The 14,915-nt window shown below is 40.3% G+C and overlaps 3 protein-coding genes across 3 annotated transcripts; 1 reads left to right on the top strand and 2 right to left on the bottom strand.

The window, feature by feature from the left end:
• Window positions 1-1,691: 1,691 nt before the first annotated feature.
• Window positions 1,692-2,879, bottom strand: LOC120901645 (fibrinogen-like protein 1). Its single transcript, XM_040309764.1, has one exon. It carries the CDS (start codon window positions 2,853-2,855, stop codon window positions 1,734-1,736), a length of 1,122 nt encoding a protein of 373 aa, XP_040165698.1. The 5' UTR covers window positions 2,856-2,879; the 3' UTR covers window positions 1,692-1,733.
• Window positions 2,880-4,638: 1,759 nt separating this feature from the next.
• Window positions 4,639-13,731, bottom strand: LOC120903922 (fibrinogen C domain-containing protein 1-like). The gene is made up of 2 exons (XM_040313595.1): window positions 13,581-13,731; window positions 4,639-6,145 (listed from the first exon to the last, which is right to left on the bottom strand). Exons 1-2 carry the CDS (start codon window positions 13,698-13,700, stop codon window positions 5,654-5,656), a joined length of 612 nt encoding a protein of 203 aa, XP_040169529.1. The 5' UTR covers window positions 13,701-13,731; the 3' UTR covers window positions 4,639-5,653.
• LOC120903921 lies at window positions 9,111-11,100 on the top strand. The gene is made up of 2 exons (XM_040313594.1): window positions 9,111-9,762; window positions 10,859-11,100. Exons 1-2 carry the CDS (start codon window positions 9,121-9,123, stop codon window positions 10,865-10,867), a joined length of 651 nt encoding a protein of 216 aa, XP_040169528.1. The 5' UTR covers window positions 9,111-9,120; the 3' UTR covers window positions 10,868-11,100.
• Window positions 13,732-14,915: the final 1,184 nt, after the last annotated feature.

The following is a 14,915-nucleotide window of genomic DNA, read 5'->3' as shown; positions in this document are numbered from 1 at the left end:
CTATAATATCATTCGCTTAATGTGTATACTTTAAGCTATATATGTGTATACTTTACTTTCTGCGCTACATAAGTCCACAAAACTCCCAACACTGTTGCAATTGACAGAGAAAATTAACCTAAAGACACCCATTCAGGAAAAATTATCAAAATCCAATTTAGGGGATCGTTTTACACGGATAGCAACTTTTTCGTACTCCTGAGATGCGAATTCAATTGCTAAGGAAAAACAAAAGGAAAATGAATGAGGTTTGAAACTTGAGAAATCAGTTGATCTCACTGGTTCTTTGAATAGATGATTAAAGGTAATAAAAAAAGAACCATAAAAGTATGAGATCAAAAACTAAATTTAATAAAATACCTCATGAAAACGAACGTTAATTAATAACTTGCTTGTATTAGAAACACAAACAACTTAATTTCATTTGAAACAGATTGGTAACATGACCAAAGTTGTTTGAGAATTTTGTGAAATAAAAAACAAACCCCCTTTTTTCAAAAATATTGAATAATTCATCAAGGAGATCGTTATACACGCTAAACACTTCCCGAGATATGACTGTATTTGTAAATGTCCCAAATCAAGATGTAAGTCAAAACAGTCGTCGAAGAATCGATATGAGATCGTGTATTTTAACTAAATTAATTTTCGGTAGTGCATTATTTTCATTAGAAAAGTCGTTGCCACTGCAAAAAATATTTAAGTTCAGCTAGTTAGGGAATCTTCATAAATGTTTATGTAACGATTATCAGTAAGAAAGCTAAAATCTATCAATTTTGGAAGACAATGAAAATTGTGAATCATCAAAATCAAATCTACTAACTTGCTAAATCAGAATTTGAGTAATTTGTCTAGGGGGAGATAAGAATGAGGCTAATACCGTTACTTTGGATGAAATAATCTACAGCAGTAAGTACTGCTTGCCTGTTTTTGTATCACACTTCACTATACAATACATTGTAACCAACTCGAGCCAAAATACAAATCTTAATTGTATTGTAATATATCATTCACGCCTAGCTGGATGATACGACTGTTATACGTGAGCTTCAAAAACCAAATAAACTTTTATTATCACAAAATGGTCTTGTCAAGCAAAATGGAACCCGCCGTATGAAACCCTCGCACTTATATATAGACGTTTGTCTATTTTTGTTGTCTATTTTGTTTTTATTTTTTAGGTTGATACGAATTACATTTCACCCGCTGTACCCGTTCCACCTGTAACAACCAGGTTATGGTTAAATGTTTATTGACTTGTTATGTTTATACCACACCGGTTAAAAATGCTGTTCTACACTAATACATAATGAGTATGAATTAATGAATTCTTCTTCTTCTTCTTTGGCTCAACAACCGATGTCGGTCAAGGCCTGCCTGTACCCACTTGTGGGTTTAGCTTTCAGTGACTAATTGATTCCCCCCATAGCAGGATAGTCAGTCCTACGTATGGCGGCTCGGTCTATTTGGGGATTGAACCCATGACGGGCATGTTGTTAAGTCGTACGAGTTGACGACTGTACTACGAGACCGGCTGAATTAATGAATTACCGATAAAAATTACTAGAAATTATTCAAAAGTAGCATTTAGCAGCAACAACTGTAAACTGTTGTCAGATGCAATTGGGCTATGTCGATCTTATGTGATACGTCAATACCTGATCCAATCCCTATGATCAAGAACTAAACGATTGTGCTGAATTAATTTTTATTTATTAAAATTAAAGTACTCGTTAGATCTCGCGAATCATTATTCTTGAGTATGCCAAACCCCAGTACCTTTTGTAAGCATTCCAAACAATATTTTCTCCGTTCACACTGTTCCTGTACAGTCCGTTAAGATTTGCACCGTGACATGCGTTGTACCACCATGCTCCCTTCCAGTTACTAGCGCAGTTTGATCTTGCCAAGTCGTTGTCCCGATCCTTCGTCGTAAACTTCATGCCCTTGTGGCCATACAATGAGTCTCCTGCCGTTCCTGTGTACGATCCGAGCTTTGCTAACGGATATTGCTCCTCTTCACTCCCGATCTCGAACTCATCATACCGTGCGTACATGTAGTTTCCTTCAAAGTCTTTCAGTTCTACCAGCAGCTCGTGCTTTCGTGCCGATGTTATGCGATGTAAATGCTCCAACCCTAGCCAGAACTCTCCATCCATGCTGCCAAACCCATTCCGATACTCGGCCCAGTTGCGGTAAAAGTCCACCGATCCATCGTAACGATACTGGAACACTAACCAACCTCCTCCGAAAGCAGTCTGCTCACAATATCCTCGAAATGGTTTATTGTTCTCAGTAGGTTGTATTAGATATTGACCTGATCGCTTCAATATATTTTCTTTGCATGATTCAAACGAAATACTGTGAAGGTTCAAGCCGGAAATGGTCATAAATCGTGCAAGATCTTTCTTTGAAGCGAGCTGCTGAATCTCCTCCCGCATCTGTGCGTTATTAGTTTCAAATGTCTCAGTCTGTTGATCAATATACTTGCGAGCGAGCAGTTGAATCTCCTCCTTCATCTTTGCTTGGTTAGCGTTGGCTGCCTCAATGAGCGCTTTGTTGGACTGAGTTTGCGCATCGATGAACTTCCGAACAAGCAATTGCATGTCCTCCTTCATCTGTGCGTGATTTGCGTGAATTGCGTCAGTTTGCTGATCGATGAGCTTCCGATCCTCCTTTATAGTGGATTCCATTTCGTTCAGTTTGTCCTGCATGTACTCCAATTTGTTTGCAATCATCTCGTATGCAAACCCTGGGAGGAACCTATCTATGGCGTTATGATGATCGTCGCTTCGGCCTGTATGCGAAAGAAACAACATCAGCAGTAACGGTACAATAACCTTCAAAACGTACATTTTGCTCAAGCCCCTATCGCTACGATTACTATAGAATGACTCTGGCCAACAGTTGATTCAGCTTCTTTTTATACTGTCCAAGAAAGGCAGCAAAACAAGAAAACAAATCATGGAAAGAAGTGTTTATCAGTATTGTACCTCGCATCAACATAAAAGAAAAAATCCTTAAACAAAATCATACAGGAATTCAACCCCAGCCGATCCCCATTGACAGCCTTTTTGTTCAACAAAATGGCAAATTTTTGGCTGTATAAAAAAGGAGGATTAGTCAAACGAGTACTGATAATGACCCTTAGTACTGTAACAAGTTGAACTTGATACAGATGCTTGGGTTTAATAAACAACCTTTCTTTTCGTGATTGTTTATGGAATTCCCTATGCTAAAGGTCAATAATGTTACTCGTAATTCGAAATTTTGCCGTTTCCATTCATGTTACCTATCGCTTGCGTAAAATTATAAATCAAAACAAACCAGCAAAGCCCTCCAATAACCATAAAAAACGTCAGCTGGTAGCAGACGTATCAGTGGCCTGTCGCAATTAAAGTTTGACCTATTCGAGGAAAGGAGCACGATGCATGTGCAATCTTTTTGCGAAAGAATTCCACACTCTTTTCAGACTTCTTTGTTTAGCTTGTTATCTGCTGGTTTCGAAACGCAATCAACGCAAAGCATAACGCAAATTAGACGAATGGCGAAATTCTGGCTAATTTTAGATGAATTCCGATGTGAAATTTCTCTATAGTGGAGCGCCGTTTATCCTGGCTCATCGGGACTGGACCCGGATAACACGAATGATGAGTCAATATTTAATCACAAATTCCTGTTTTTTCATGAATTTTTCTATAATGTTTTATTATACACTAGTCAGTTAATATAATTTAACTTTGTAATATCCTGGAGATTTGACCCCTGATAAGACCATAGTGCCCAATATGCCGGATCAGAATATGACCATCACCGTGACAACTGTGCGATAATCTGAATGTCAAAATAAAGATCATTCGTTTACGGATCGTTGTACTGACAACACCTTCAGCCTTCTGTTTATTCTTCTACTTTGCGATTTTGTGCCTTTGTTATAACTTGAACGTTTAATTCAAATTGGTAAAATTCGAGGTTTTACAACTTCATGTTTTCCAATCAGAATATTTGAAATGTGCCATGAATTATAACGTTTTTTTTTGTTATGACAATATGCTTTGATAACCGTTATTTCAAATATCCTCCTCAGTACGCATTTTTTTTGTATTGAATTGTTATTTCTGAACTGAAATGGAATGTGAAATAAGCATCCAACATAAACTTTTACATGAAAATAACGGAGAAAATGATGAAATCCTTCATGGTAGGAAGAGCCATCGAAATAGAAGTGACCTATTTCGAATACCCAGCACTGTATTAGTTCGTGTTAAATCCATCTCGATCAGCTTGTACTCCAGTAATTCGAGCTGCGTTATTATCACATCAAACACAATAACGACGATAGTTGTATCTGAAATTTCTTCTTCAATACCACTGACTTCCGTTATGGTAAGGAAGGCGAACACAAAAAAACACGAACACTTTCGAGTTATGCATGTTGAACTAGTGGATATCAGGGATCAGGGATCTCCAAACTAAGGACCACCTGCCGCATGCGGCCTTCAAGAGCCTGTAATGCAGCCCGCGATGACTTAGTAAAGGTTCAAATAAGTAGCTTTTGTTACCAATTAATGAAACTTATTTTTTTACTTACAGAAAGACAAATATCAAGATTCAATAAAAGATTCAACTGTATAAATTTGATTTATTCTGTTCGTATTTTCTAAACAAAACAAGATTTGAACTTACAATCGTTCTGAAGTTAACGTCAAAATGGTCCTTAACAATGTTATTTGTGAAGCAATGCGGCCCGCAAACTGAAAAGTTTGGAGACCCCTGTCTTAGATCAATGACCGTTTCTCTCTCGGTCGTTAGAGCTTATCACTCCCATGCAGAACGTACACGATCAAGCAAGTGTTGCAGTGTATATAGTAATGGGAAATATGCCATCGTATCGCCGTGCCATTTGTCAATCTTACATTAGCTACCAATGATGAACAAAAATTGTCTTTGCGCTCATAACGAAACAACCGACAACGTTGTTGAAAACGAATGCCAGGGAAATTAATGCAAGTCAGACACTTATTATTGCTCTAATGTAATAATCACAACTATGTGTGACAAAATCACTCTAATGTCACACTAATTATGTGTGACGTGGAAGTCACACGAAGCGTAAACTGCATTTCAGCCATACAAACTTATAATCTTTTGACAGGAAGATTACGCTTTATATATTTCATAGAAATTTCACACATTTTTATTCTTGGCTTCTCTATTTAGCTCTTCACATGGAATTCTACATTCCATTTTTGTAGAAATTGGCTTTTGGTCGCAAAGTTTGCCGTTCCCTGGTGTAAAATTATTTGTCCTTGGAGTTGGTTTTTGTGTTTCATTTTTTCTTCTCCTTCTTAATGACGTAACGATCACCGCAGAGGCTTATTGAGTTCCACCGGATAGTTAGAACAGATACGATATTCGATTTTGCTAAGATACAACACTTGCTTTAATTAAATTCATGAGTGTCATGCTCACTAGTGTGAACAATATGGCAAAATATGCTAAAAAAATCCGAGAAACCCTTCTTTTTGTGTAATTTTTGACAACCGCTTTGATCTAGTTTGGGAAAGTCGCAATGTTGTGCGAGTTCGCAATTGTACCACATATCCCCCCCCCTCCACCCTCTTTTTTTAAATTTGATGAAAATGATCTATCATTATGTCTCGCGAATCGACATTCTTGAGAATGCCCATCCTAATCTTAGTATGTACTTGGCCCAAACAATATTTTCCGCATTCACACTATTCCTAAAGAGACCATTAAGATTTGAATCGTAGCATCGTTTGTGCCACCATGCTCCTTTATAATTGATAGCACAGTTTCCAACTGGCCATATATCATTGTCCCGATCCTTCGCCGAGAACTTCATGCCCTTGTGGGCTATCAAGGAGTCATTGGCCGTTCCTGTGTACGATCCCAGCTTCGTTAACGCATATTGATCCTCCTCACTCCCGATCGCGAACTCATCATACCGTGCGCAAATGTAGTTGCCATCGAAGTCCTTCAGCTCCACCAGCAACTCGTGCTTTCGTGCTGACGTCACGTGATGCAAATACTCCAGCCCAAGCCAGAATTGCTTTTCTCGATTATGCTTCATGGCAGCTTCCATTTCGTTCAACTTGTCTTGCAAATGTTCTAGCTTCGTAATTTTTGTGTTCTATTGTATTATATTATATTTATTCCTATTACGACTATTACATTGATACGCGGGAGGATGGTGAGCTGTTGCTCCGAACGCGTCGCGGACCCGAATGCCCCCTAATGTCTTCTAATCTCTCTCTCGACCTCTCCCTACGTTCCCTCTCGTTGCCGATCGGTACCGAGAGATCGATCTCCATCGGTACCGAGACGGTGGGCACTCGTGCTCGTCAGCCGACGAGAGATCGCTCTCGCGGAGAGCGCACCTGAGTGCCCCGCTTGTAATGCATCCAACATCTCCCCTTCTTTATGAACAACATCTATAAACACTGAACCTACTGAGCGGTCTTCTAAGACTAGAAGACCGGTGTGGTTCCTGTCTTAAAATTGCACCAGGATTGCTGGATTCGCAACGTATGAAGCGGCAGCGCCACGGCTGGAGGTGGCATCCGGATTAATGACCGATACTGAAGTTTGCAGTAGATGGTCAGACGATAGGCCAGGAGTGCGGCTAGGCTTGGCTGTGGCGGTATCCGGGCTGCTGACTGATACCGAAGTCTGCGATTGATGATCAGACGATAAGCCAGGAGCGCGACTAGGCTCGGTTGTGGCGTCATCGGTATTGCTGACCAATGCTGGTATTTGCAGTAGCGGGCTAGACGGTAACCCAGGAGTGCAGTTTGGTGCCGTATCTATAAGTACATTAAGAGGGAAATTTGTATTAACCGGTTTAACAGGATGTTGGTGATGTTGCTGACGGTTGCGACGATCGCGCAACTGATTAACGTGGCTGCGTGTAATCCTCTTTTCAAACGTCTTGACGGTGTACATAACAGTCCCGATGCGTTTGACCATTGTGCCAGCTACCCAGATCCACCCATTGCGCGTGTATTGTTTAGCGAAAACCGGATCAGATGAACAAAACTGTCTCAGGCGGTTGGCTGTACACACAGCAGTATCTTTTGAAAGCGGCGGTTTGGCAGCTCCTTGGAATGTACAACATGTTTTTACCCAGTTATCGATGTCTACATCTAGGGATGGCCAATAGAAATAACTGCGAGCTAAGGCCTTTATGCTGATGATGTCTGAGTGTGCATTATGCAATTGTTGAAGACAGCGTTGTTGCAGTGCTCTGGGCACTACCATCCTTCCGCTGAAAAGAAGACATCCACCGCCGATTGACAAGCGATCTTTTCTATCATAATATCGTGCCAGTTCGCCTGTATACGTTCTGTTTTCAGGCCATCCTTTGCGAATGTAATGTTCGACCATCTGTAGTAACGGATCCTTTTCTGTTTCCCTTTTACCTCCGCAAAATTAATAAGCATTATCTCTTGCGTATTGACCATTATTGACTTGACGTCTGTTTCCGAGCTTGCGATCACGCAATTTTTGCTGGCTTGGCGTGCGTGTGTTTCAGACGTGACGGTGGATCTATATTGCCAAAATTTGTGGTACATACGTCTTCGGGCTGGGAGCAGAATGTATCAATGGGAGATGACCATAGTGAAAAAATGTCTATCAGATCCAAACCAAGAAGAAGCAGGCATGCTGAAGTGACGAAAATCTGGACAATCTTGGTTTGGTCGGCAACACTAACGCTACCCATAAAATACCCGTCCAGTGTTAGGTTAGCCCCCGATGCTGTGTGAGTAATCATCGGCGAGGGTATTAGTTTAGGACTACCTACGTGCTGCCAAGTTTTCCGGTCGATCATTGTGATGTCTGATGCCGTGTCAAGCTGCAGTTGGATTGGAGTGCCGTTTATCACAACTGGCACGAATTTACGCCGTTGCTGTACATTACGGACGTTTACTGAGATCATTTGCGTTCTTACGTGCTGGATGAAACGCTTATTTGGCGTGCGACGGACTGCTGTTTTGCAATGACCCTCTTTATGACCGATTCGCGAGCACATTTCACATCGGTGTGTGTGGTAGGTACATTCTCGCATCCAGTGACGGTCTCCGCATAGCCAACATGGATTCTTAGGAATGCCTGTGCCGGAAAAACTCTGTAGTTGGCGATCCGCTTTAGTGTTGACAGTTAATACTCGCTCCGGCAAAGGACCCTCGATCATCGCGCTATCCCTCTTTAGATTCTCTAAACGGTGACACTCGGTGGACAGCTGCTGAAGGGTTGTGCAGGTTCGATCTTCAATACGAGCCAGGAGTCGCGTTCTCAGATCAGCTTCGTCCTCGTCCCTCAGGCCGCACACAAACAACAAGCATTTAAAATCTTCTTCGCTGAGCTTGCCAAGCTCGAAATCCACTGAAGATTTGTTGATGCGGCATGCGTAGACCAAGTGATCCTCTGTCCGCTTCTTGGTCATCTGAAGGCATTTAAAGCGTTTGCTGAGCAGTGTCTCCTGGTCGTCGAAAAGCGCTGATAGCTTCTCTACCGTTTCATTGAATGAAAAATCGGACGGACGACGGGGCAGGATAAAAGATAAAAACGATCGTGCTCGGCCGTACCCAGTTTCCGCAACATCAGTCGAACTTTGGCAGGGTCATCGATTCTTGCTGCGTCGTTCTGAAACAAGTCCGCATACCTCGAATACCATTGTTTAAATGTGATTCCTGCATCTTTCTCGTACCGGAATTCTGTAATATTACGAGAGAATAAACGGCACTCTGTGTCTGAACTACGAACGAAACACATGTGTCTTCCTTCCACGAGTTATAACACCAAGCCACGAGTGACAAATTCTGAGAACCCTGGAACGCTAGCGCTACGCAGTTAAAGAAAAGCTGAAACAATCGGGTATAAGTGGAGACAGTGTCATGATCGAAGAGAAACCAACAAGCAGTGGTACAAAGCAGAACATCGCACAGAGTGAACAACGCACCACAATGGCAAAATTCGATATGGAACCTTTTAACAAAGGGCTCATGCAATGGGCCCGCTGGGTGAAAACGCTTCGAAGGAGCAATGTCGGTATTTGAGGTTAAATCGAATAATAAAAAAGCCATGCTTCTGCATTACATGGGTGTTGAATCATACAATTTATTGTGTGATCATATTTCTCCGGAAGAACCAGAAGACAAAACATACGAACAAATAGTGAAGTGTTTGGATGAGCTGTTCGACCCGAAACCCCTCGAAATGGTGGAACTATGGAAGTTTCGTCAACGACTTCAGACTGAAGGCGAAACTGTAACGGAGTTCATCACGGCTTTGCAAAAAGTGGCGGCTAATTGTGATTTCGGGCAATATTTGACAAAGGCGCTCAGGAACCAGCTAGTTTTTGGTGTACGGAATCCAAGAATACGCAACCGGCTGATTGAAGAAAGAAATCTAACACTGGAAAAAGCTAAGCAAATTGCTTTAGCCATGGAAGCCGCCGGAGATGGCGCTGAAGTGCTGAATAGCAGAAGTGCTGAAGTGCTGAATAGCAGAGGTGCTGAAGTGAAAGAAGTAAACATCGTGAGCAACACAACGAAGAAAAACGTCGAGTGTTATAGATGTGGAGAATCACATTTTGCATATGTATGCAAGCACAAAAGAACCGTCTGCAAAAAGTGCGGGAAAATTGGACATTTGCAGCGCGTCTGTCGCACGAACAATAGAAGCAAAAGTGTGAGGTTAATTGATGAACAACATCAAGACAGCGAGGAGAACGAAGAGGTAAACTCAATTTTGATCAACAATTTATACCAAAATGCAAACCATACCGCAAAAATATACATAACACTAAAAGTCAATAATACTAAAATTCAATTTGAAGTAGATTCAGGATCCCCGTTTTCTATTATCAGTATGAACGACAAACAAAGATGGTTTAAAGATATCCCTATTAGAGAATCAGATATAAAATTACAAAGCTATTGTGGAGGATCTATAAAGTTATTTGGTACAATTAGTGTTATAGTGGAAAATGCTAAAACAAAATTAACACTATTTGTGGTAGAGTCTAAAAGAGGACCTATTGTAGGAAGAACATGGATGCGAGATTTGAAATTTGATTGGAACAAATTATTAAGTAAGGGGAACTCGTACGTAAATCAAATTGTCACCCATTCTAATACTAATCAAGAAGTGATAAAAAAATTAAAAGAAGAATTCGAGGTAGTCTTTCGTAAGTCATTAGGAGAGATTTCAAATATTCAAGCATCTCTTACCCTAAAAGAAAATGCGTTGCCAATATTTCTAAAAAATCGTACTATACCATTTGCATTAAAAGAAAGTGTCGAGAAAGAAATTAACGATTTAGTAAATCAAGGAATTTTAATAAAAGTCAATCGCAGTGAATGGGCTACACCAATAGTACCCGTAAAAAAATCAGGAAACCGTGTACGATTGTGTGGAGATTATAAATTAACGGTGAACAAAAACTTGGTAATAGACGAGTTTCCTTTGCCCACAATAGAGGAGCTTTTTGCTAACATGGCTGGGGGAGAAAAATTCTCGAAAATAGATTTAGCGCAGGCATATTTACAGATGACAGTTAAACCTGAACATCAGGAATTTTTAACACTGAACACTCACATGGGACTATTCAGACCAACACGGTTAATGTACGGGGTTGCTTCTGCCCCAGCCATATTCCAAAGAGAAATCACACAGATTCTCCAAGGAATTCCAGGCGTTTCTGTATTTTTAGATGATGTCAAAATAACAGCTCCTGATGACAAGACCCATGTGGAAAGACTGCGCACTGTTTTAAAACGATTTCAAGACCATAATATGAGAGTGAATGAAAGCAAATGTAATTTCCTTGCAGATTGCATAGAATACTGTGGATACAGGATCGACAAGTACGGTATTCACAAAATGAAGGAGAAAATTACTGCCATTCAACTAATGCCAAAACCAAGGAACAAAGATGAGGTAAGAGCTTTTGTAGGCCTTGTGAATTATTACGCGAGATTTATCCCAAATTTAAGTGAAAAGATCTATCCCATAAATAATTTACTTAAAAACGAAATTCCTTTCGAATGGCATGAAGGTTGCCAGGACGCATTTGAATGGATCAAAAGGAAATGCAATCTGAACGGATCTTGGTACACTACGATCCTAGCTTACCAATAGCTCTAGCAGTAGATGCTTCGCCCTACGGAGTTGGCGCCGTTTTAAGTCACATCTATCCAGATGGCAAAGAATATCCAATTCAATACGCATCTCAAACACTATCACCAACCCAACAAAGATATACTCAGGTGGATAAAGAAGCATATGCGATTATTTTCGGAGTTAAAAAGTTTTACCGATATCTTTATGGAAGAAAATTTATCTTAATAACCGATAACAAGCCAGTTTCTCAAATTCTATCACCACAGAAAGGTTTGCCAACGCTATCAGCAACTCGCATGCAACATTACGCTGTATTTCTAGAATCATTCAATTTTGAGATTAGATATCGACCATCAAAAGAACACGGAAATGCTGACGGAATGTCACGATTGCCAATCCGAGACATTCAGCTGGAGGATACAGAAGAACCCGATGAAATTGAACTAAATCAAATAGAAAATCTTCCCGTATCAGTAGAAGAACTTAGTAAAGAGACTAGCAAAGACATAAATGTTCAATTACTAATAGACGGATTAAATTCAGGGAAAACAGTATCCATTAACGATCGTTTTGGAATCGACCAGACACAATTTTCTCTTCAAAAGGGATGTCTTATGAGAGGCGCTAGGGTCTACGTTCCACCTCAATTACGAAATCGAGTCTTAGACGAACTTCATGAAGGCCATTTCGGCATATCACGCATGAAATCTCTTGCTAGATCTTATTGTTGGTGGAAAAATATGGATAACGACATAGAAAGATTATCAAAAACTGTGTTTCTTGTGCAAAAGTAAGAAAAGATCCTCCTAAAGTACCAACTCATGTATGGAAGCGTCCACAATCAGTTTTTGAAAGAGTACATGCGGATTACGCTGGGCCATTTATGGGTATATATTTTCTTATTCTAGTAGATGCGTACAGCAAATGGCCTGAAGTAAAAATAACACCGGATATGAATACAGACACTACTATAGACAAAATGCGAGAAATTTTTGCCACTTTTGGCTTGCCATCAATTTTAGTGACCGATAGAGGTACACAATTCATGTCAGAAAAATTCCAAACATTCTTAAAATCTAACGGAATAACCCATAAAACAGGAGCTCCTTACCATCCCGCAACAAATGGTCAGGCAGAAAGATATGTACAAACAATTAAAGATAAAATTAAAACTATGCAATGCCATAAATCTGAAATTCCAAAAAAGTTACAAAACATACTGCTAGCGTACAGGAAAACAACTCATCCAAGCACAGGGGAAAGTCCCTCGCGGTTAATGTTAAACAGACAGATACGGTCTCGGCTTGATGTTATGGTACCAAAAATCGAAAAGAAATCCAATCCCGAAGTAGTACACAAAACGACAAGATCATTTGCAGTAAACGAAAGAGTAGCAGCAAGAGATTTCCTTTCCCAGACCGAAAAGTGGAAATTTGGAACGATTACAAAGAAGCTAGGAAAACTGCATTACGAAATACGATTAGACGATGGAAGGACGTGGAAAAGGCACATAAACCAAATGAGATCTGGTCCTGAAGAAATATCAATCCACCATAGTAGTAACCAAAACATAGAACCTTGGATAGATGAATCAGTTTATCTGCCAGATAGGATGGAAGAGTTTCAACTCCCTCATGATTCAGAAACGGAGATGGTTAGATCTGATAATATCAATGAAGATTTAGCTTGTGGAGAAGAATCTCAAACTCAAGTTAGGAGATCAACAAGAACTCGACAACCACCAATTCGATACCGTGATTAGGGATTATTACTTTAATTTAGAATATAAATATGAATTGTCTTTCACACTTTAGCAAGTAATCACTTTATATTGTTAGGAGGAGAGAGTTGTCATATACGTCTGACAGCTGTCCATCGACAGAAACTGCTAGTTGGGTAGCAAACAGCTGTCAGTGAGAATAAACGGCACTCTGTGTCTGAACTACGAACGAAACACATGTGTCTTCCTTCCACGAGTTATAACAAGAATGTATCACCAATGTTCATATCACTAGTCTCCATCCTCCGACGTTTTCGACGTGGTGAACCGATTTTATAAAACACGCGCACAATACGAACACGATAATACGGAAACAAATAAATAAAATACAAATGTTCCTTAAGCACGTAACACGTTAAAATTCGTTAAAATCATAAAAAAAACAAACTCTTTTCCTCGTCGCCACTTTTGTGTTCTATTGTATTATATTATATTTATTCCTATTACGACTATTACATTGATACGCGATAATGTCTTCTAATCTCTCTCTCTCTCGACCTCTCCCTACGTTCCCTCTCGTTGCCGATCGGTACCGAGAGATCGATCTCCATCGGTACCGAGACGGTGGGCACTCGTGCTCGTCAGCCGACGAGAGATCGCTCTCGCGGAGAGCGCACCTGAGTGCCCCGCTTGTAATGCATCCAACAGTAATTATCTGCTCAAACGCAAATCCGGAAAATGTTGTATCTCGGACATTTCGGTCGACACCACTCACTTTGGCTATTGAAAATAACACCGTCATTAACAGAACTATAACTGTTTCAGCGGTCATGACGATCAAGTCCCAACCTCTCTGCTAGTAGAGAGTGATACTGAGTCAAAGCTGCTACGGTGGCTTACTTTTAAATATGTCGAGCAAATGAAGAAGAGCCTATCTGCATTGAAATGAAGCAACATATTTTTTAAATCGCTGATAACATTTAGACAAAACAGGTCACTCTCCAGTTGCATATACAACCCGAGATTGCAAATTTTATAAATATTACGATTAATATTCCTCTCATTCGTCAACATGAGATACGCAAATCTCGCTCGATGGTAGAAAATGTTATAAATGAATACAAAATCTGTTACAGTTGGTTCAACCGTTGACTCTAATGTTTATGTTTATGTTTTTTTGTCTGTCGATGGACAGTAATGCCCTCTCGAACCATTTTACCAATATTTTACAATAGATGAACTAACATAAAACATAAAAATGTTCACTATGGGACAGAATTTAGCAACCAGAATCACGATCATTTAGCGCTGGCGGCGTTAAAAGCACGGCACATGAGTAGGAATGGGGCCAGAGGAGCCAAATTGCGTTCTACGATGATCGAGAACCAACATTGCCCGAGTCTGGAGCGGCCTGGCAGGAACGTACAGGTTGATGGCAGCCTGTAGTGACGGAGAGTCAATACGGCCGTCGAGAAGTCCCATGATGAACGACAGCCTGGCTTTACGTATTCGCTCGCCCAAGGTAGGTAACCCGAGTAGCAAACACTTGTAACACTTGTAACCCGAGTACCAAAAACAGTGTATTTTTGCACTGGATTGATTCCAATCGTGCTAAAGGACGCTATTGAAGTGGAGTCGTGTGGACAACTGCAGATAACGATCGGGCCAAGTCGTCCCGATTTGCACGAATATTTCCGGTTGCAGCAAAGGTTACGGTCTTGAGCCATTCTTTCACGTATCCCCGAGCTAAGTGACTAAATTTTTAGCCTCAAAGAATAAATTAACGTTGCTTAAAAACCGCTCGTCTTTTATATTTCGGGTGAAAGAAAGAATCCTGCTAATAACGTCTCAACAGTCTGACCTTAGCTTCAATGTTAGGTACAAAGCAATTGATAAAAAAAAAATTTGACCTGCAATCAATAATTAGTGCCTTATGAACAAAACATAGATGATTTACAGTTAAATTTTACTGGAAACGTTTACAGTCGGGCACAAACCCAACAAATGAATATGTGGTGATCAGCGCCATCTGCACATCAGATGCCGC

Source organism: Anopheles arabiensis, chromosome 3 (genome assembly GCF_016920715.1).
Source record: "Anopheles arabiensis isolate DONGOLA chromosome 3, AaraD3, whole genome shotgun sequence".
NCBI classification, from domain to species: Eukaryota; Metazoa; Arthropoda; class Insecta; order Diptera; family Culicidae; genus Anopheles; species Anopheles arabiensis.
Note: the sequence above shows the minus strand (reverse complement) of the source record. Positions and strands in the feature narration are given on the sequence as shown.

Excerpts from the sequence above, each read along its gene's own strand:
- LOC120901645 (XM_040309764.1), bottom strand. The coding sequence starts at position 2,855 with ATGTACGTTTTGAAGGTTATTGTACCGTTACTGCTGATGTTGTTTCTT.
- LOC120903921 (XM_040313594.1), top strand. The coding sequence starts at position 9,121 with ATGGGTGTTGAATCATACAATTTATTGTGTGATCATATTTCTCCGGAA.
- LOC120903922 (XM_040313595.1), bottom strand. The coding sequence starts at position 13,700 with ATGACCGCTGAAACAGTTATAGTTCTGTTAATGACGGTGTTATTTTCA. Across the intron at positions 6,146-13,580 it reads GATTTGCGTTTGAGCAGATA|ATTACGAAGCTAGAACATTT; the intron begins ATTACTGTTGGA and ends TAGAACACAAAA.